Source organism: Dendrobates tinctorius, unplaced genomic scaffold, assembly GCF_039654945.1.
Source record: "Dendrobates tinctorius isolate UK_male_01 unplaced genomic scaffold, ASM3965494v1 ptg000150l, whole genome shotgun sequence".
Taxonomy (NCBI): domain Eukaryota; kingdom Metazoa; phylum Chordata; class Amphibia; order Anura; family Dendrobatidae; genus Dendrobates; species Dendrobates tinctorius.
This window is the reverse complement of record NW_027361817.1, coordinates 10861031-10884638: the sequence shown is the minus strand read 5'-3', so window position 1 is coordinate 10884638 and position 23608 is coordinate 10861031. Positions and strand designations below refer to the sequence as shown.

Here is a 23608-nt window from a genome sequence, read left to right as displayed (position 1 = left end):
GTGCCATCTTCAGTGCATAAAGAGGGCATCATATCATCATGTAGCAATTTCAGATATTGATGATGTGGTAAAGAATCTATTTCTTCAGTAACGTGAAAACGTTAGTTCAGGTTACCTAATGTTTCATGATTTCCTGTAATCACCATTTTAGTGCATTGGTATATTTACTAAAGCAGTTACAGGGAGTTTTATCTGTTGGTCTAATGTCTTCACCGTCATATTGCTGAAACTTGTTTCAGCTTCCTGCTATTTAAATGCAACATATCACCTCGGAAAACCTTATTTACCTGCAGATACAAGTTTAATTTGCAGGTAAATAGTGTTAAAAAGCCCGGACACCTTATTGAAAGTTTGCTACTGGGAGAAAATAAACTTATTTCGTCCACGGAGCCGCCAGCTTTCAGTCATGTGGGCAGTGCATGGGTGATTACAGTTACCACTCACAATACTGCACACCATACATAGGATGTAAGCAAGCCCCAACACTTTCACTGACATTTTGATCTGCACAGATGCACTGGAGAGCCAGCTGTTAATCAAAGTGCCAGCGCATGCTTACAGCCACCGCTCATTGTGTACTGGGTGGTGCTATGACAGTTGAATGAAGTTACTCCCTGAACGCTCCATGACTGAAAGCTGGCGGCTCCTGGGAGGAAGTAAGTTCGTTTTTACCCGGTACCTGCACTTTTAGTAACACTGCCAGGAAGCATTGTAACGCTATTTGCCTGCATGTTACCCTCACATCTGCAGATAAATTGTGTTTTCCAAAGAGGCAGGTTACAGTTAACCCCTTCACGATGTCTGCCATATATGCATGGCGCAAATTGGAAACAGGTGTATGGAGAAGGCTATGCATTACAGCCAGGTACCTCTGCCCACGATTGTTAACTCTGACAGCGGCATTTAACACATACCTGCATGGGGGTGCGTCATTCCATGTGATCATCGGTCGTGCCCATGATATGATCATGGATCATCCATGGGTTGCTATCACTGCCAGGAGTTTGCTGAAAACCCCCGTGCTTATCATTACGGAGCTTTTTTGAAACCCTGCTTGTGGCCGGGCTTCAAAGGACACTGTAATTTTCACTGTATGCAGCAATGCTGTGGCATTGCTGCACAGAGCACAAGCGATCAGATGATCGGAGCTTCAAGTCCCCTAAGGGGACTAACAAGTACAGTGAAAAGAAAAAAAAGTTTTAAAAAATATGAAAAATGGTCAAATTATCCCCTTTTTTCCCCATTAAAAATATTAAAAGTTTATAAATATGTGGTACAGCCACATTCAGAAAACTCCGATCTATCAAAATATAAAAATGATTAACTCTATCGGTAAACACCATAAACAGGAAAAAAATAACGCCAAAATTGCGTTTTTTGGGTTGCTGCAATTCCACAAAAAATGCTTTTTTAAGCAATCAAAACTTCACATCTATCCAAAAAATAAGCTATCACAAAGCTCCATCGACTGAGAAATAACGTTACAGGTCTCGGAAAATGGACAAAAAAAACAAATTTTTTTTTTTGCAAACTTGTGATTTTTTTTCACAGCTAAAATAATAAAAAACTGTACATGTTTGGTATTACTGTAAACGTACTGATGAGCAGAACCATAATCCAATATCATTTTTACCATAAAATTGACACTGTAAAACAATTCCCAAAAAACAAAGTTAGAATTGCGTTTTTTCCACAATTTCTCCCAACGTGGATTTATTTTCCCCGTTTTACAGTACATTATGTGGTAAAATGAATGGTGTCATTCAAAAGTACAATTAAATTAATGCTGTTAAAAACATCAAGCTCTCATACGTCTCTGTGGACAGAAAATTAAACAAATTATGGCTCTGGGAAGAAGGAGAGGAAAAAACATAACCGATCTATTCCATATTCTTTGGGAATGTCCATTGATAAAAATTAATGGAAAGAGGTTTTCAATCTAATAAAAAAGGAATGTGATCAGGAAATTCTGTTTTGACTACAACAAGCTCTATTAGCATTACTGTAGATTTAGAAATATTCACACACAAAAAAAGGCCTGTAGACATACATATTCTTTTAGTTACTAAATCGCTTATCATTTCCAAATGGAAGAAGAAAATTATTCCTTCCATATTCAAGGTTATAGATAAAATCGCATCAAATAATGTGTTTGAACTCTATTATTCAATGAGAAATACAATTCCAAAATACGACTTAGGATTGTCTCTTTGGAATTCTATTTTTCCTCATATTGTAAGAGTTTCTTCCATCTCTACTTAAGGTTGAAATCCAGAAACTTCTCCTATTTTTTTTTTTTTTTTTTTAAAGAAAACCCTTTTCGAACTTCTCCTTTTATTTTGCTTTTCTCTTTCTTGTCTTCTTCCCCCTGTATCCCTCTCTTCACTTCTCTTTCCCCTTTTCCACCACCCCCTTCCTTCCCATCTTGTGTAGTGTGTTTTAAGGTTTTGTTATAATAAATCTTTCTTCGTGTGTATTGTATCCCTCCCTAAAAAATTCAATGAAAACAATTTGATGAAAAAAACGAGCCTGCAAAACTGAAAATTGGCCAAATCGTGAAGGAGTTAAGCAGCATGCACTTCTTACCGAACACCAAGACAGCTTGGCATACACGGTGTTCCATGTACATTTGCATGCGAAAAATTTAAACTTTTTCTTTCTGTTATCTTTACTGAACACAGGGCTTGGTGGTAATGTCTGCCGACCTAGAAGAGGTTGCAATGAGCATTCTGAAGGGAAAGATTCCCGGTATGTGGATGAAGAAGTCTTACCCAAGCCTTAAACCCCTTGGAAGTTATGTTAATGATTTTCTTGCAAGACTGAAATTTTTACAAGTAAGTCATTTTACCATAAAATGATACTACGACATTAACCTAGAATCGCTCAGAACTGTGTCAAGCTGTTAGCTAAAATATTGTGATGTGCTTGTTGTGTAGCCATATACACAGAATAAAAGAGGGAAGCAATTTGGGAAAATTCATTATCAACTTATTATCCATACTTCTAAGTTTTATTTGAAACCATTTTCAGATGATCCTTGAGATCTCTACATGTGAAACATGCAATCTGGAACGCTGAATACCTTTATGTAATGAATTTGTGGGGCAGAGAGTTCCCCGATACATCTGTTTTGTGCGGTTGTTAGTTTCCTTGTGCATGAAAGTATCAGATGGATTTCACTGCTTGCCACATAGCCAAAGATAACAGCTTAACCCGATACACAACACAGATGGTGATTTGCGTTATTCACACTGATTTCACAAAACACTGCGGAAATGATAAATATTAGCAGTGTTAATAACTTGTGTCACATCTCTTCCACTGTGCCGAACCCAAAACTTAGCAACATGTTGTTTTTCCCAAATTAACACCCAGACTGATGAGGATAAATGAGGCATTTATATTAAAAGCCCAGTGCACAGGTTTGGTGGACATTTGTTCATTCTTCCTGTAGAATTAGCACATTTAGATTTTGAAGCAGAAAGGAAAATGAAACATTTAAATGTAGATACTATTTTAAAGGGAACCAGTCACATCAAGAAACACCATTGAACTGCAGGTATAGCGGTAATCTGGAGATAAAGAGCATGAATCCTTTCCTGGCTGCCTTACTGGAGCAAAGTATGCAGGGAGAAAAAGAACTTGTATCTTCCCTCATTTCCAGTCTTCAGAGCGATGTCGGGAGCTGTTACAGCCCCCATTCAATATACTGTGTGTGCTGTAATCACTCTTTGGCACATTGATTGACAGCCTGCTCTGCAGCATGTGTGGAATGTGCTGTCAATTAATGTGCCGGTCACTGTATATAGAGCAGTGACTGTAAGGGCCCCAAAGACTAGCAGCAAGCAGCTGCAGGGATAAAATCATTTAACTAGATGGAGGCCCGATGCTCTTGCATCGGGAGGGCGGTAATGTCACCATGGGGGCAGGCTTTGCAGCGTTGAGAATCTCTCCCCCCATGTGTTCACCCACCTATCCACTCTCTCTTTCCCCATGTGCTGAGTTCTCCCGTCCGTGCTCTCTTCTTTGACCTGTCTAGCCCATGTGCTATCATCCTTGTCTGCTGTGCTGTCTCTCTCCTTCCTGTGCTGTGTTCTCCCCTCATGTGCTGTCCCATGTGAGCTGTCTCCCCCCTGTGCTCTGTCTCTCTACAGAACATACCACAGCTCCTGGGCAGGGGAGGAAGCAAAAGACAATACTGACATTACAGCAGGAGATCGCAGAGGATACATTTTGTGAGGTAAAATATTGTTTAAAAACAGTCAGTTAAATATTTTACCTCACAAAATGAATCCTCTGTGATCCCCTGCTGTAATGTCAGTATTGTCTTTTGCTTCCTCCCCTGCCCAGGAGATGTGGTATGCTCCATACATGGTCAGACACAGACAATTTTTAAAGTGAAGTTTTGTTCGTGGGAAATCCCCTTTAATGTGACCGGCTTCCTCTACCTGTAGAAATGTTTTGCATCTGCCGCCAGGATCAGCCGAATAATTCACTGCGTCTGCGCGGAATTCGCGCAGGCGCAGTGTGACAGTGCTCCGCTGGTGGTACCGCGCAAGAGGCTGTGTGAGTGAGAGTGTGAATGTGGTGCATATAGAGTGTGTGTGTGTATTGCGGTGTTCCGCTGGTGGTACCACGCAATAGGTTGGTACCAGCAGCAGTTTCCATATTTAGACACCTATCACTTAGGTGTCCCAATATGGCAGTCAGTGAACTTCCTCCGCTTGGAATTCTGGGATACGGTGACATGTGGACAGAACAGGAAATGAAAACATTACAAGGCAATTATATAAATAGATTTCTGCATGTAGCCGCTTGATTCATCACTCCACATGACACGTTACTACTGCTCCAGGGTCCAGTGGCGGCATGCATTACATCTCACCTTTGGCATTGTGCTTTGTGATCTAAGGCTTGCAAGCAGGTGCTCAGCCCTGGAAACCCATAATATGAAGCTCTCAGTACAGTTTTTGTGCTGACGTTAATGCCAAAGATTTGGAGCTCTGCAGTTATTAAGCTAGTAAGCACTAAGCATTGTGTCCTTTATACAGGGCTAACAATAACCAAGGATAACAGTAAATTGCCTATAAGATGAGCAGTATGCTCTGCTGACAAATCTAACTATAGCAGACATCTTGAAGCTTTTCATAACTGAGTTATTAGTTGAACCCTCCTATTACCAAAACTGAAATAAAATCATCTAAGTCATGTCCCACAAGAAGATTTTATGTACCAGCAGGAGAGGCAGACAGCAGGTTGCAAATCCTGTTGCTTTACCTCCATCACATTTGAACTTCTGGTTTCCTGAAGTATTACAACCCATGAAGGAAGGCTTAAAATCAGCCATCTCAAAATTATGGATCTGCAGGCTGGCAGGTCATACTGATTGGATGAAGTAAGTTGGATGAAGTGTTATCTGCTGGTGGGTTGTAGTTAGCATTGCTAGACATTACACCAATACTTGTGATAGTAGTACATGGGAATGGCAGACAAAAAAAATCAATGTCAAGACCAGAGGTAGAAACAAGTCAATGCCAGAGAGGTTTTGAGGAATCCAGGCATGATAGAAGTTGGGTTTTTAAAACATAAATACTAGAGGCACGATTAATTTTCCTCTTTTTTGCATGTTTAATTTTTGGTGTTTTTTTTTTGTGTTTGATCATTTTTGCTTAATTCTTCTTTTAATTTTCACCTTTTTTAAAGTCCATTGTATTTGATCACCTGTTTGTTATGCATGATATTGTGCGTGAAATTTCAAGATATTTTGTGGCTGATTTATCAATTGAGACTTTTTAAAAAGTAACTGAATATGTACACAAATATACTTCAGTCCTCTTATGGAGTGGTTTTATGTTCCCTATCACTTTTAGGAGAGGAGAAAACAATACATAAAAATGTACAGGGGCAAAATGTAGACAAAAAAAATAACATTCAAACTACTAAAACATGAAAAAGTACACTAAGAAGTTATAATGGAAAAAAAGGCAAACTTAATACCAAAGGGTAAAACAAATTCTATTTTTATATACATCAGGTAAAATAAGTATTGAACACTTCACAAATTTCCTAAGTAAATATATTTCTATAGGTGTTATTGACATGAAATTCTCACCAGATGTGTATAACAATCCATCCAATCCACACAGGCAAATACATCAAACCATGGATTCCATAAATTAAGTTAGGTGTAACAATGAGAAATTCCATAGGGAAAAAGTATTGAACACATGAAGAAAAAAACTGTGCAAAAAGCCGTGGAAAGTCATGGCACCAGCTGAAATCAGTAATTAGCAATCCTGCCACTTAGTGAACAATGATATCAACTGGTTCAACTGACGACCTAGAAACAGCTGTCTCATTACCAAGGTGCCACACAAGAAACATCTCATCATGGGTAAAGCCAGTGAGCTGTCTCAAGACTTTTGCAACCTTATTGTTGCAAAACATACTGATGGCATTTGTTACAGAATAATTTCTAAACTTCTGAAGGTTCCAGTGGGGCTATAATTTGAAACTGGAAAGGGAATCATTATTTCAACATAAACCGGCCACGACCAGGTGCATAACGCAATATTTCAGACAGAAGAGTTGTCCAAGAGCCAAGAACCACCTGTGGAGAGGTGCAAAAAGACCTGGAATCAGCAGGTACAATTGTTTCAAAGATATGTACTCAACCTCTCTGACCTGTATGCCAGCTCACAACGCAAAACTCCAATGTAGAACAAAAAACATGTTCAAGCGCGTTTATTGGTTGCTCAACATTTAGACAATCCTGTGAAATACTGGGAGAATATAGTCTGGTCAGATTAGACCAAAATTGGACCCATAATACACACCATGTTCGGAAGCCAAAAGGCAGGTGGGAACATCATGGTATGGGTGTTTTTTTTAGCATACACCACTGGCATACTTGATATAATAGAAGGAAGGATGAATAGACTAATATACCGAGACATTCTTGAAATCTGCATCTGCTGCCATCTACCAGGATGATGATGAATTGAGGGTGGATATTTCAGCAAGGCAATGAGTCCAGATACAGAGCCAAGGACACTCTCAGTTGGTTTCAGTAAAAGAAAATAAAGCTGCTAGAATGGCCCAGCCAAACACCTGACCTGAATCCAACAGAAAATTTATGGAAGAAACTAAAGCTCAAAGTTCCTAGAAGGAGCCCATGGGAACTTCAGGATTTTCTGAAGAGTATTTGTCATTTCTCATTATTATAAATATCTTATTTTATAGACATCTATGGTTTGATTTCTTTACGTGTGTGGATTGGATGGGTTGTAACTGATGTCTAGTGAGAATTTCATGCCAATAGCACCTTTAGAAAAATATTTACTTAGAAAATTGGTGACCTGTTCAATACTTAATTCACCTGCTGTATAACTAGTAAAAACATTTACCTGAAAGTATTGAAAGTAAATTTGTAGATAGTGAGCAAAATGAAAAATCAATGGAATTCAAAGCTTCAATGCAAACTGTCCAAGATTAAATTAGACAAATACGTTCCAAATGGCATCCACAGTACAGAGAGAAACCATTATTTCTAACATTTTAAGATGCTATAATGACAGGTCTGTACTTCAGCACTGGGTTAGCTCAAAAGTGGCATCAATTTGATCAGCTGCTTTGAGCAAGAAAGTTCTACACTGGACTCACTGAGTCAGTAGACATCATAAATCTTTATTTTTTTTTCAAACCATGTGATACTATGCCAAATAAAAGGTTGGTTTATAAAAAGGAGATTCTTGGAAAAAGTGCTTAAATGGGGAAGCAATTGGCTCAGGGATAAAAAAGAAGGTGGTTATTAACTTAACATGGGTCACTGTTGCTAGTGGGGTAACAGGAGAATAAGTAATGGGCCGTAATCTTTTTAATGTATTAATGTTAATCTGTGTACTAAAATGTGCAAAATGATGAGAAGCCAAATCCCGCTCCGGGAGTGGTAAAATGCAGTGGCCAGGGATACAGCTAAGACGGCCGCACCAGATTGCTGGACGGCGACCCATTTCTTGGCTGCGTCCAGGGCAAATGCCTTACCTTCTCCCTCCAGATGTGCCACTGGGTATAGTTTCCTGTTGATGCTGCTGCTACATAGGGAAAGAAAACATCAAGGTAAATAGATTCTCTAGCTGAGAGACAATAGGAAAAGAGAGACAGAGGATGCAGAGATGAAAACTGGTGATAAACACAAGAAATATAGTGTTATTCCTCGTGAACATGACAGGTTATTCTGAAAAGTTACATAATCTACAGTGGCTTGCAAAAGTATTCACACCCTTGGCTTTTTACCTATTTTGTTATATTACAACTTATGTTTAAATATTTTTGTGACTGATTTGCCTAAATAGACTAAATAGTCTAAGTTGGTGAAGTAAAGTGAGAAAAATTTATGGGATCAAATAACTAAAAATTGGCATGTGCATATGTATTCACCCCTTTTGCTATGAAGTCCCTAAAAATTTCCTGTGCAAGTAATTGCCTTCATAAGTCACATGCTTAGTGAGAGGATGTCCACCTGTGTGCAATCTAACTGTCACATGGTCTGTCAGTATATACACTTTACATTTTCTGAAAGGCCACAGAGGCTACAACACCATTAAGCAAGAGGCACCACTAACCAAACAAAGCCATGAAGACCAACGAGATCTCAAAACAAGTTAGGGATAAAGTTGGTGAGTACAAGTCAGGGTTGGGTTATAAAAAAATATTCCAATGTCTGATGTTCCCCCGGAGCACCATCAAATCCATTATCATCAAATGGAAAGAACATGGTACCTCAATAAACCTGCTAACAGAGGGCCGCCAACCAAAACTCTCAGCCCGGGCAAGGAGGGCATTAATCACAGAGGCAGCACAGAGACCAAGGGTAACCCTGAAGGAACTGCAGAGTTCCCAAGCAGAGACTGGAGTATCTGTCTATATGACCACAATAAGCTGTACACTCCATTGAGGTGGCCGTCATGGTAGAGTGGGCAGAGAAAAACCTTTACTTACACAAATTGTAAGGCTCGCTTTGAGTTTGCCAAAGATATATGGGAGACTCCTCAGATTTATGGAGGAAGGTTGTTAGGGCTGGCGGAACGCACCAAATAATAAAATAATAGTAAGGTGCGTTCGCAGCCCGGGGTCCACCATGCAGAGGTGGTAAACTGCTGCTTAGTAATGGCGGATGGATATAGCGATATACAAAAGGTCACACGCGGGTTAACGTCACCCGGTGTGAACAGGAGCGGACTCTGTTACATCACAGAGCCACAGTACCGCGGAACATAAATGCCAGAGCCTGTTAAGACACACAGCACTCGGCAAGAGAGCGCTCAGTAAATGGTCACAAGCCCCAAGGACACGAGGTCTGAGTCCCTCTAGACCTACAGAGTGTGCGGCGTCACACCTGCAGATGCCTCTAATGAACACTGACCACAATGGAGTGCAGACTATGTGCACCATGGCGTACAGACAAAGCCACCGGTGGATGCTGATGACAGTCTGATGACTCTGCCTCTACCTGGACCTCAGCCTGGGCGCTAGCAGGCTAGGCCACACAACACATGCATACCAAGGGTAGGGGTTTCATAACGAGTCATTTACCAGAGACATTCATACATGCATACAACACTCACTCCACATGGTCTAATCTTTTTCTATATTAGCGCATGGCCGAGTGGCCATGCGAACCTTTTATAGCCGCGTCCTTCCGGGACCTTCCTGACGGTCCAATCCCGAGCTGGAGAAGGACCTGAGCATTTGACCTCTGATCTCCAATGAGAGATCATCCCACGGGCATGCTCAGTGGACCGAAAGGAGGACTTAGTCCCTGGAGTAGCTCGCTGCTGACCAGCATGCGTTGCTATAGCTGGACCAGAGGTGGCAGCAGCAACCAAACCCACAGTGCTGGTGTGAGCAGAGCGCCTGGATCAACGAGTCTGCTGAGCAGCCTCCTCTGCGGCCGGACTGGAATGGGAGACTGCCAAATGCAAGGCTCGGGATTCCTGCTGTGCAGCGACAGGAACCCGATGCCTAACAAAGGTGCTGTGGTCAGATGAGACCAAAATTGAACTGTTTGGCCACCAAGGTAAACACTATGTCTGGTGCCAAACCAACACAGCTCATCACCCCCAAGAACATCATCCCTTCAGTGAAACATAGTGGTGGCAGCATCATGCTGTGGGGATGTTTTTCAGCTGCAGGGACAGGGAAAATGGTTGAGGAATACGGATGGTGCAAATGGCAGGGAGACTGTAGTGTCCACATCTCTGCCTGCAGTCCCTCTCTCTCTGCAGAGACATCAGCGCACTCACTGCCAATGCTCCCGTCCTGCTGCTGCCTGGGGTGCGTTCACTCCTAGCAGATCTTCAGGCACTGTGCGTAGAGCATGCACGCACATGTACTTCCTCTTTCTTAAAGGGGCCCTGGCATTCCTCTAAAGGGTCCCCATCCAATAGCTGGAGGTCACTTACTATTTAAACCGCCTCATCCAACATGAAGGTGCCTGTGCAATGTGAGCTTGTTCCTAACGCGTGCTTGTCAGTTCTCAGGTCCCTGTACTTGTATCCGAGCCAGCTGCACCCGCCAGTGCTCACTCAACAGCAGCTGAGCCAGCTGCACCTGCCAGTGCTCACTCAACAGCAGCTGAGTCAGCTGCACCAGCCAGTGCTCACCTCAACGCAGCTAAGCCAGCTGCACCCGCCAGTGCTCACCTCAACGGCAGCCGAGCCAGCTGCACCCATCAGTGTTCATCTGTCCGTTAGACTGTCCTGTCTGCACCTGCGGTTCCGGTCATCTTCTCTGCCTGTATGCATCTGTTGGACATTTTCCCGGGCCATTCCAGCTATCCACTCCTAGGGTTCAGCCGCCATCTACCAAAGGTCTCCTTGAGTATCACCTGGATTACCTCCCTTGTTTCTCTATGGACTGCGGGGTCGTTAACTGCTGCGTGTCCGTGGTCGAATTGGGTGAGGCTCCTAGTCACGCCCCTCCAGGTCTTACTTGGGCTTTGGCACAGTGGTTCCACCACCCAGCCTGTTACAGATATTCTTGAGCAAAACCTGTTTCATTCTGTCAGTGATATGAAACTGGGACAGAGCTTTACCTCCCAATAAGACCATGGCCCAAAGCACACTATTAGAGCAACACTCGAGTGGTTTAAGCGGAAACATGTAAATGTTTTGGAGTGGCCTAGTCAAAGCCTAGACCTTAATCTGATTAATAATCTGTGCTCAGACTTTAAGATAGATGGTTTCCTCTGGTGAACAGCAAACTTGAAGGCACTGGAGCAGTTTTGCCTTGAGGATGCATCAGAACTAAATAGTTACGTTGGTAAAGTGAGAAAAACTTAGACAAAAGTCCCAGTGACAAGATGTGGAAAGCTTATAGAGACTTATCCAAAGTGACTTGTAGCTGTAATTTCCATAAAAGGAGGCAAACTATTGACTTTAGGGGAGTGAATAGTTATGCACACTGAAGTTTTTGGTTATTTTGTCCTATTTATTGTTTACTTCATAATAAAAAGAAAACCACATGTTCATACAATAGTTGTTGGCATATTCATTACATGAACTGATGCAAACACTAAAAAAACCCACAGGGAAATACTAGGTTGTGAGGTAGCAAAACACGAAAATTGCCGAGGGGGTGAATACTTCCGTAAGCCACTGTTCCTGAGTTAACATATACGCTTAGAGCTGCATCTTCCCTATGGTGATCTTACCTCAACACTGGCACAGACCATAGGTCAAAAAAAAGGACAGGGCCAATGCCAGTGTATGACTTTGGACACTTTGTACATCTTTCAGACATGTGCGAACACAGCAAGTTTTCAGTAGAAAGAAGTTTCAGGACACACCGACATCTTTTGTTATGAAGCATTTTTTTTATGTCTTTTTGGTTATTTCTTGCGACATCTTTGGCCACTGGCCCTTTTTAGCCTTGTAATAAATAGACTAGTAAGCGACTTCAAAACCAGACTCTCCCGAAGAATAGGCAGGTCGGTACTTTTATCCACTTTACGATTTTGGAAACCTGAAACCGTTACAAGAAGCTGAAAAGACTGAACATATTACCAGTCAGTCGTTTTTACATAGCAGTGCTCATGTTAATTTTTTTTAGTCTTTATTTGATGCTTTTTCAGGCGGATTGTGGAGTGTACCCATCTGAAAAAGACGTCTTGGACACCTGCCCTTAGAGAACTGTAATTTTGCCCTATGCATCTAATTATGAGAATTTTAAAATGAGCTGTGAAAAAGTGTCACACTGACCGAGATGAGCTGCAGTTATTTTGTGTTCTGTAAATCCAGTGTGAATTGTAACTGATTATTTCTTGTCTAATATATCACCTTTTGATCATAATCTGGAGCCGCATATGTGTTACTTGCGCAGATAGAGGTCAGCATAGATGTTAGCATTTATTGGTCATGGTATTTGGATCTTGGCTTTATTATGTATATATTTTCCTATGTAACACAGGACTGGTATGAAAATGGAACACCTCCAGTTTTTTGGCTCTCTGGCTTTTTTTTCACACAAGCATTCCTTACTGGTGCACAACAAAATTTTGCTCGCAAGTACACAATCCCCATTGACCTGCTGGGGTTTGACTTTGAGGTTTTAGAAGATAAAGAATACAAGCATGCACCAGAAGATGGTAAGGAACCGTCGCTGCTGCCACAGATCATAAGCACTGAATGTTCATGGCTGGTCCTCCAAAGCCAGGGTGTCCAAAGTGGCTAAGGCTAGTTTCACACTAGCGTATGGAGGAGCTGCGGAGGGATGTGGACTTCCTCCGTGAAGCTCCGCCCACCGCCGCACCTCCTCCGTTCAGCTCCGAATCCATTGGCATGCGGCCTGCATACCCTATCTTTAGCATTGGGTACGCAGGTCGTGCCGATGTATGCGGATGCCTCCGCATGCATTGTTTTGATGGTGCGGCGACCTGCGCCAGACACGTGTTGGATTTTGTTGTGGTCGCCGCACCGTCAAAACGATGCATGCGGAGGCATCGCATACATTGGCACGGCCAGCGCACTCAATGCTAAAGACAGGGTACGCAGGCCGCATGCTGACGGAGGCAGAGCTGAATGGAGGAGGCATGACAGTGGGTGGAACTTCTTGGAGGAAGTCCACATCCCTCCGCAGCTCCTCCATACGCTAGTGTGAAACTAGCCTAAGAGGACTTGAAATGAAAATATTTAACCAGTTTTTTAAATTAATACATTTTCCTTTTAATTTACAAAACAGTTGTTACAGAACTAACACAGAATGTTATTCGATTTTTTATTTATTTATTTTACTCACTTATATAGCGCCATTAATTCCACTGCGCTTTACAGACAATATCGATTAAAGGGTTATGTCCCCATGTCTGGAAAATCAGCTGCGTTTTACAGAACCAATGTTGTGCACCAGATTTGAAATAAGCTCAAGCATATAATGCAGAAAGAAAATGGATTTCTCTGCAGTATGTCCGCAATGTTTGCACAGCAGAAGCTGCCGTGATAGCGGCACAATTTATTGTGGATTTTGCCACTACAAATCTGCTGTGGAAATCCCACAGCAAATGCATCTCATGGGAATACTATTTCTTCCTGCTTCTGAGCAAATATTTGAGAAGCCACTCATTGGATAGATATGGATACATAGAAATGGAATTCTACAGGTTTAGAATATATGTATGAGTGACGCTAAACAGTTTTAGTAATAAAGGAGCCCATACACCATCAATAACTGTTCCTTCTGTCAAAATGTATTGCTCCTGACCCCATACACATTCATTCAAAGAATACCAAAAGCAGATACTTCTGTCTGCAGTTTATCTTCTCTGAAAACAGAAAGATGGGGCATTGGACTGTTTTAAAGGGGTTTTCTAATCCCTTTTTGTTGTGGATATAACCCTCGTTATAAAATTTAAAAAAAAACATAATTACACTCACTTTTCTGTCTGACATTACATAGTTATATACAGCTCTGGCAAAAATTAAGAGACCATGGCACAGTTTTATAAAAATCAGCTTCTCTACATGTCTGACAGCCATTCCATGCCAGTGTCAGTTGAGTTCCAACCAGAGTACACCTCATTCTATTTAATGTGCTTCTGATTAGGTGATCACCTGAACCAAATCTTATTTAACGAAGGAAAGTATAAAAAACCTGCTGTGATGTCACAATCCTCTTGCAGTAGGATAAGCTAGATGGCAAAACAAGTGCTAGTAATATCCCAAAAGTAATAGGAATGAAAAAATAACTTTTAACCATGCCATAGGAGTTGAAAAGAAAAGTCTTGCGTGAGGAAAAGAAGGGCTCAATTCTGGCTTTACTAGTAGAGGGATAAAATGAGCGTCATGTTGCCTCAATACTTAAAAAATTTTAAGATGGCAGTCCATTACAACAAGGTCAAGCAGCAGACATTGAGGACAACAAAGCTACAGACCGGCAGAGGGCGAAAACGACTCTCCACTGACTGGGATGACCGTTATCTTATTCGAATGTCACTCAGCAACCGCAGGATGACATCAAGTGACCTACAAAAGGAATGGCAAATGGCAGCTGGGATGAAGTGCATGGCAAGAACAGTTGGTAACAGGCTCCTAGAGGCAGGGTTCAAGTCATGTATAGCTAGAAAAAAAACTTTCATCAATGAGAAGCAAAGGCGAGCCAGGCTAAAGTCTGCCAAAGCCCATAAGGATTGGACCGTAGAGGACTGGAGCAAGGTAATCTTCTCTGATGAGTCTAATTTTCAGCTTTTCCCCAACACCTGGTAGTCTAATGGTTAGACGGAGACCTGGAGAGGTGTACAAGCCACAGTGTCTTGCACCCAATGTGAAATTTGGTGGAGGATCGGTGATGATCTGGGGAAGCTTCAGCAAGGCTGGAATTGGGCAGGTTAATCTTTTTGAAGGATGTATGAATCAAGCTGCATACAAGGTTATTCTGGAAAAACAGTTGATTCCTTCTGCTCACGCAATGTTTCCCAACTTTGAGGTCTGTTTTTTCCAGCAGGACAATGTGTGGATGAAGGACCATAACATCAAATCCCTGTTATGGCCAGCCCTGAACCCCAGTGAAAACCTTTGGAATGTAATCAAGAGGAAGATGGATAGTCACAAGCCATCAAACAAAGAAGAACTGCTTAAGGTCAACCAAATGCAGTGTGAAAGACTGGTGGAAAGCATGCCAAGATGCATGAAAGCTGTTCTTAAAAATCATGGTTATTCCACAAAATATTGATTTCTGAACTCTTCCGGAGTTAAAACATTAGTATTGTTGTTTCCAAATGATTATGAACTTGTTTTCTTAGCATTATTTGAGCTCTGCAAGCACTGCATTTTTTTGTTATTTTGACCATTTCTCATTTTCTGAAAATAAAAAATGTAGTGCTTGGAAACTCGAAGACATGTTGTCAGTAGTTTCTAGAATAAAAGAGCAATTTGCATTTTACTCAAAAATATACCTATACAGAGTAAAATCAGACAAACTGCAAATATTTCAGTGGTCTCTTAATTTTTGCCAGAGCTGTAGGTTGAAAAAAGGCCTAGGTCCATCAAGTTCAACTTTTTTCCACCAATTGTACATCTCGTCACTAATTTAACTATAATCCTCAACTCATCCAGCCCTTTTTTTTTTAAAACATTCATTTTCATAAACCTGCAGAAAGACACAATGACCTGCAGGTGGCACCTCAACCGGAAAACATTTTTTGGCCTCTACTTATCAAAACAATTTATTGTAGTACCAATCTACATACAGTGGGGAAAAAAAGTATTTAGTCAGTCAGCAATAGTGCAAGTTCCACCACTTAAAAAGATGAGAGGCGTCTGTAATTTACATCATAGGTAGACCTCAACTATGGGAGACAAACTGAGTAAAAAAAATCCAGAAAATCACATTGTCTGTTTTTTTTCATTTTATTTGCATATTATGGTGGAAAATAAGTATTTGGTCAGAAACAAAATTTCATCTCAATACTTTGTGATATATCCTTTGTTGGCAATGACAGAGGTCAAACGTTTTCTGTAAGTCTTCACAAGGTTGCCACACACTGTTGTTGGTATGTTGGCCCATTCCTCCATGCAGATCTCCTCTAGAGCAGTGATGTTTTTGGCTTTTCGCTTGGCAACACGGACTTTCAACTCCCTCCAAAGGTTTTCTATAGGGTTGAGATCTGGAGACTGGCTAGGCCACTCCAGGACCTTGAAATGCTTCTTACGAAGCCACTCCTTCGTTGCCCTGGCGGTGTGCTTTGGATCATTGTCATGTTGAAAGACCCAGCCACGTTTCGTCTTCAATGCCCTTGCTGATGGAAGGAGCTTTGCACTCAAAATCTCACGATACATGGCCCCATTTATTCTTTCATGTACCCGGATCAGTCGTCCTGGCCCCTTTGCAGAGAAACAGCCCCAAAGCATGATGTTTCCACCACCATGCTTTACAGTAGGTATGGTGTTTGATGGATGCAACTCAGTATTCTTTTTCCTCCAAACACGACAAGTTGTGTTTCTACCAAACAGTTCCAGTTTGGTTTCATCAGACCATAGGACATTCTCCCAAAACTCCTCTGGATCATCCAAATGCTCTCTAGCAAACTTCAGACGGGCCCGGACATGTACAGGCTTAAGCAGTGGGACACGTCTGGCACTGCAGGATCTGAGTCCATGGTGGCGTAGTGTGTTACTTATGGTAGGCCTTGTTACATTGGTCCCAGCTCTCTGCAGTTCATTCACTAGGTCCCCCCGTGTGGTTCTGGGATTTTTGCTCACTGTTCTTGTGATCATTCTGACCCCACGGGGTGGGATTTTGCGTGGAGCACCAGATCGAGGGAGATTATCAGTGGTCTTGTATGTCTTCCATTTTCTAATTATTGCTCCCACAGTTGATTTCTTCACTCCAAGCTGGTTGGCTATTGCAGATTCAGTCTTCCCAGCCTGGTGCAGGGATACAATTTTGTTTCTGGTGTCCTTTGACAGCTCTTTGGTCTTCACCATAGTGGAGTTTGGAGTCAGACTGTTTGAAGGTGTGCACAGGTGTCTTTTTATACTGATAACAAGTTTAAACAGGTGCCATTACTACAGGTAATGAGTGGAGGAAAGAGGAGACTCTTAAAGAAGAGGTTACAGGTCTGTGAGAGCCAGAAATCTTGATTGCTTGTTTCTGACCAAATACTTATTTTCCACCATAATATGCAAATAAAATGATAAAAAAACAGACAATGTGATTTTCTGGATTTTTTTTTCTCAGTTTGTCTCCCATAGTTGAGGTCTACCTATGATGTAAATTACAGACGCCTCTCATCTTTTTAAGTGGTGGAACTTGCACTATTGCTGACTGACTAAATACTTTTTTTCCCCACTGTATATACAGTAAATACTTGCCTGTGTTCATCAGCTCATGAAGTACACTTACATTGGACCAGCTTGCTTTTTCTGAAATTGCCTGCGCCCCCGATGACCAATGTGCAAAAATTTCGCATGGGCCAAGCTAGTTTAACTGTAATCCACATCTCATCCAGTTTTTTTTTTTTTTTTTTTAAAAGCTGTTATAGTGTCCGTCATTACTACATCTTGTGGTAGGGCATTCTACAGTCTGACTGCTCTAACTGTAAAGAATCCTTTCCTGCTGGAATTGCCTTTTTTCCACCCATAATGAGTGTCCCCTAGTCCTTAGTATTGTCCTTGGAAGGAATAAGTCATGAGCCAGTGTTTTGTACTGGCCACACATATATTTATACATGTAAATGAGATCTCCTCCGAGTCGTCTTTTTTCATTGGTGAAACGGAAATAATAATAGTATGTTTTTTTTTTTTTACAAGACTGACTACTTCTTTTAAAAAAAGGGTTGCTCACGAAGTGGACAAACCCTTTAATGCATTTTTATAGGTGTTGATACCTTACATCGACAAAATGAAAGAATTCATGGGCTGGTAAGTTCCCCCTAGTCTGTGACTGTATTCTGACAGAATTCTGTTATTTATGTCCCGTTAGAGAATTATAGGGAATTTTGGACCCAGTTGCAGAAAATGGAGCTTTAATAACTACGTGATCACTTAACACCTTAATTGGAAAACAAAACAAAAAACTCCAGAATTGTTTTTTTTTTGTTATGTCAGTTCCCTAAAAATCAAAGAATCAAATGTACACACAACTGATATCAGCTCACCAGACCAAAAACAAGTTCTCACTCAATCCCATCAGGAGAAAAATAAAACTGGTATGGGTCTCGGAAAATGGTGACACAAATTAAAAACATTTGTTTGCGATAGTCTGATTTTTTTTTCCATCACTTGAATACATGTTCGGTGTGACCAGAATCAGACTGGCATGGACAATCATGTTTTCTGCTTATTTCTACCACACAAATGCTGTAAAAATAAAACCTAAAAAACACTGGAGCAATTGCACTCTTTTCAACATATCTCATACTCGTCCAACAAAAAACAAGCCTTCATAGTCTACTTATGGTTCTTGAAAGATGGCGAGGAAAAATTGAATGTGCGCAAAAGGAAAATCCCCTAGTTGTTAAACAGATAAGTAGCACCACACTCATTCGAGAGTTTATGCCCTTATTTTTATAGTGATCAATAGTCACCTCAAACATGACCCCCTTTAAAGGGGTTGCCCGGTCAAAATCGATAAGTCACCCCACTGTGCAAGCATTGTGTGCTGTGGGGATTCGCTGATTTCAGCCTCATGACCAGAGGGTATGTGTGAATTATGCATACTCCCAGCCAGGGGGCACAGCCTCGCTCTAAAGGGTTATACATATCCGAGACTGAACCCTGTTAAGTAACGTGGCCGGCCAATGGGCGTGTCCGACTAGAGGACACGGCCTTGATCCATACAAGTGTATGGAGAGCGAGGATGCGCCCACTGGCCGGGAGTATGTATAATTCATACATATCCTCCAGTCCCTGGACTGAAACCATCAAATCCCCGTAGCACACAGTGAGTGCACTGGGGGGGATTCAGAAGTCTGCAGTTACACAGAGTGACTGCAGACTTATTGGTTTTGACCAGATGACCCCTTTAGGCATTGTTCCTGTTTTTAAAAACTGATATATTCCACCATTTATGCACTGTAAGAATGTCTAATGATTACTATCTTTCTTAGGTGTTTATATTCATGGATTGTTTCTTGATGGAGCTCGCTGGGACAGAAAGAAAAAGAAGTTAGGAGAATCTTACCCTAAGATTCTTTATGATTCGGTTCCTGTGGTTAGTATAGTTCTCCACATTTGTGCATGTAAAAAGTCTTAGTTACTCACCGGTTAACGGTATTTTTCGGAGTCCATGACAGCACCACCTGAGAGAGGGGATCCGCCCTTTAGGAACAGGAAACCTACAGATACAAAAAGGGTGGCACCTCTCCCACGCATCAGTTGGATTACAGAGCACAAGAGGACTTTCAAGGTTAATGCATGGTTTATGTACAGTATTCTTTACAATTATAAACTTTTATCACCAGTGAGCATATACAAGAGAAAGACGTGCACACCCAAATTAAACTAAAGGGAGGGAATATACGGGTGCTGTCATGGACTCCGAAAAATACCGTTAACCGGTGAGTAACTAAGGCTGGTTTCACATTCGCGTTAAAACAACGCTGCGCACTGCGTCGTTAAGCCCCGCCCCGATCCGGCTCCCTGCCCGCCCCATCCGGGATCACCGCCTACTTTCGCATTTGCACGCATGCGATCGGCGCACCCTATCTTTAGCATAGGGTGCGCAGATCATGCGCTGCCAGTGTGAAAGTAGCGTGCTGCGCACTTTTGACGGTGCGCCGTGCGCGCCGAAATGCAACATGCATACAGCCTGCAGCACCCTTATACCAAAAGAGAGGACTGTGGAAGCACCCAGGTCTAGCCTATAATGACTATAAAAGGTGCTCGGAGAGGACCAAGTAGCCGCCTTACATATCTGGTCAATGGAGACTTCTGATCTTTCGGCCCATGAGGTCGCCATGGCCCTGGTGGAATGCGCCCTCAGCTTCCCGGGTGGCGACCTGCCCTTTGAGGTGTATGCTATTGAAATCGCCTCTCTAATCCATCTGGCTAGTGTATTTTTCGATGCTCTACAACCTTTCCTGGGGCCTTGATGAGAGATAAATAGGGCATTATCTTTCTTCCAGGGATCGGTGACCATCAGATATTCTATGAGGCCTCTCCTAACATCCAGGGTGTGTAGTTTCTTTTCCTTCTCGTTAGTTGGATTAGGGAGGAAGGATGGGAGAACTATTTCCTGTGTCCTATGGAAACTAGAAACTACCTTAGGCAAGTACGCTGGATCAGGTCTAAGTATTACCCTATCCTCTTTGAACTGTAAATAAGGAGGACGCCTAGATAATGCCTGGATATCGCTTATTCTGCGGGCTGATGTTAGAGCTACCAGGAAGGCTACTTTGAGGGACAGGTTTTTTAGGGAAGCCGACGAGATAGGTTCGAATGGGGTTTCCGTCATAGCAGTGAGGACTAGGTTCAAGTCCCACGGCATGAATCTATCCTTCATTATTGGCCTGGATCTACCTGCTGCCTTAATGAACCTGCTTACCCAATAATTACCAGCGATGTTGCAGCTAAAAAGGGCCCCCGAGGCTGACACTTGTACTTTAAGGGTACTGGTAGAAAGCCCCATGTCCAGACCTCTTTGTAGGAACTCTAATATCTGAATTATAGGTGCTGAATCCCCAGCGACTACTCCTGAGTTTTGAAGGAATTTTTTCCAAATTCTAACAAATTTTCGTGGTAATGATTTTTCTACTCTTAAGTAGGGTGTTAATTAGGTCTGAGGAGAAGCCCTTCTCTTCTAATAATGACCGTTCAAACTCCACGCCGTCAGATGTAGGCCAGCCACCTGAGGATGGAAGACTGGGCCCTGGGACAGGAGATCCGGGATGTCCGGCAGAACCCAAGGATCGGACACCGACATGGTCCTGAAGCATGAGAACCATGCTCTCCTGGGCCAAAATGGAGCGATAACTATAACCCTCGCTCTGTCTTTCCTGATTTTCCTCATCACCAGGGGTAGAAGAGATAGGGGAGGGAAGGCGTAGGCTAGTCTGAAGTCCCACTTTATCAGGAAGGCATCTACCGCCAGAGGATTCTCTCTGGGATTTAGGGAGCAGAATTGTTTCAATTTCCTGTTGTCTCTGGTGGCGAAGAGGTCTACCTCTGGATATCCCCACTTTTGTACAATCAGATTGAATATGGAGGTGTTTAGGGACCATTCCCCTTGCTTTAGCTGATTGCGGCTTAAAAAGTCTGCCGTGATGTTGTCTCTTCCTTTTATATGCAGCGCTGTTAAAGATAGAAAGTATTGCTCTGCTAGTTGGAACTACCGCTCTGCTACAATCATCAGGGGTCTGGAACGGGTCCCGCCTTGGTGATTGATATATGCCACGGTGACCTGATTGTCGGAGAACACTCGCACGTGATGGCCCTGTAGATACACAAGGAGCTTTTTAGCCGCCTGCTCTACTGCTGTCAATTCTTTTAGGTTAGACGACATTCCTAACTGATGATGTTGCCATTGGTCCTGGACTAGTATTCCACCCACATGAGCTCCCCAACCGGAAGGACTAGCATCCGTGGTGACTATGCGGGTTACGTTATACTCCCAGGGCACCCCTTTAGACAAATTATCCTTGTCTAACCACCACTCTAGGGACTCCCTTGTGTTACGGGACAAGGTTAGCTGTCCCTCCAAGTAACCCCCAAGGACTTTTTGATGTAATAAGACCTAGCTCTGTAGTTTCCTTGCATGAAACTGGGCCCACTGGACTGCCGGGATACAGGCCGAGAGAGAGCCTAGAAGGGACATGGCTTTCCTGAGGGACATGGTGGGGTTATTGGAGGCGTTCAGGACCTGATAATGGAGGCGAACAAGCTTCTCCGGAGGCAGACGGCATTCCTGTTTCTCAGAATCTAGGGTTAGGCCCAAGAATTGTTGGACTCTCATTGGTTGCAACCGAGATTTTTTGACGCTCAGCAACCATCCTAACCGTTCTAGGGCAGACATTGCCTTTTGCAGCTGTTGTAAACAATGATTCGCCGTTTTGCCTACAATAAGAAAATCGTCCAGGTAGGGGATCACCAGAATGTCTGATTCACGTAGATGGGCCATGACCTCCGCTATCACTTTAGTAAATACTCGGGGAGCGACTGCCACTCCAAAGGGGAGGGCCGCATATTGGAAATGTCGAATTGACCCATCCAACTGAACCGCCACTCTGAGAAACCGCTGATGGGCTGCATGGATGGGTATATGGTAGTATGCGTCTTTTAAATCTAACACCACCATAAAGCAGTTTTGGAACAGCAATTTTATTGTAGATTTAATTGTTTCCATTTTAAACGGACGTATGACCAGAAACTTGTTGAGGGCCTTAAGGTTTATTATCGTCCTAAAGGAGCTGTCTGGTTTGCGGACCAGGAACAGAGGGGAGTAGAATCCCTTCCCCCATTCTCCCTCTGGAACCTCTATTAGGACTTTCTTGGCGCACAGGTCATGAACCTCGGCCTCCAGGGCAGCTTGTTCTGAAGTAGAAGACCTGAGTGGGGTGATTTTAAATTGATCAAGGGGAACCCTAGAAAACTCTAGTCGTAGTCCCACGGCTATTATCCCCAATATCCAGCTGCTATTAGAGATCAGAGACCAGGATGGGTAGAAGGCAGCTAGTCTCCCTCCTACCGGGGCAACTAGTCATTGGGGCGGCTTTTTCGTATCCCGAGCTGGACCTTCCTGGCGCCCCCCTCCAAACATGAATCCTGTACCTTTCCTTTTTTTCCTCATCCCATCTGCCCTGATCTCTGGACGGCCTTCTCCGGAAAAAACCTTTCCTAGTAAAGGGACGTCTGTAAGAGGGGTTCGGGAGACTGGGAAATTTCTTTTTGTCATCTCCAGCTTTTTCTAATAATTCGTCCAAGACGGGGCCGAATAGGTACTCCCCCTCGCAAGGAATGGAACAGAGACGGGACCGGGCTTGAATATCTCCCAGCCAGCATTTTAACCAGAGCGCTCTTCGCGCTGCATTAGATAGACCCGTGGCTTTAGCCGCCATTCTTGCAGAGTCTGCTGAAGCATCGGCTAAAAATGCCGCGGCATTCTGAATGATCGGCAAACTTTTCCGAATAGATGTTCTTGAAGCTCCGTCTTTTAGCTCTGAATCCAGCTGATCTAGCCAGACCATCATGGATCTGGCTGTACAGGTGGCAGCTACCGCTGGTCTTAATGCGCCTGCTGACATCTCCCATGTCCCTTTAAGAAAAGAATCTGCTTTTTTATCTAGCGGATCTTTCAAGGAGGCCATATCGTCAAATGGTATGGCGGATTTTTTGGACGCTTTGGCTACTGCTGCGTCTAGTTTCGGGGCTTTATCCCATCTGTTTACTACCGGGTTATCAAAGGGGTATCTCCGCTTAAAGGCTGGTGGCATGGTGCCCCTTTTTTCCTGTCTCTTCCATTCTCTGTCAATTAGGCTCTGGACTTTATCGTTTAATGGAAAAGCCCTGCGTTTTTTGGGGTCTAGACCCCCGAACATTATGTCCTGTGCTGAGAGTTCCCGTTTTTTGTCCGCTACCCCCATGGTGGACCGTATTGCTTTCACTAATCTGTCCATCTG

At 42.8% G+C, this 23608-nt stretch overlaps 1 protein-coding gene across 1 annotated transcript in view; it reads left to right on the top strand.

The window, feature by feature from the left end:
- Positions 1-23608, top strand: part of DNAH7 (dynein axonemal heavy chain 7) — a 529416-nt gene that overhangs the window by 484129 nt on the left and 21679 nt on the right. Inside the window, exons 61-63 of the mRNA XM_073546702.1 lie at positions 2682-2834; positions 12469-12646; positions 19103-19206. Of these exons, the coding sequence (XP_073402803.1) occupies positions 2682-2834; positions 12469-12646; positions 19103-19206 (435 nt within the window). The remainder of the gene's footprint in view (positions 1-2681; positions 2835-12468; positions 12647-19102; positions 19207-23608) is intronic.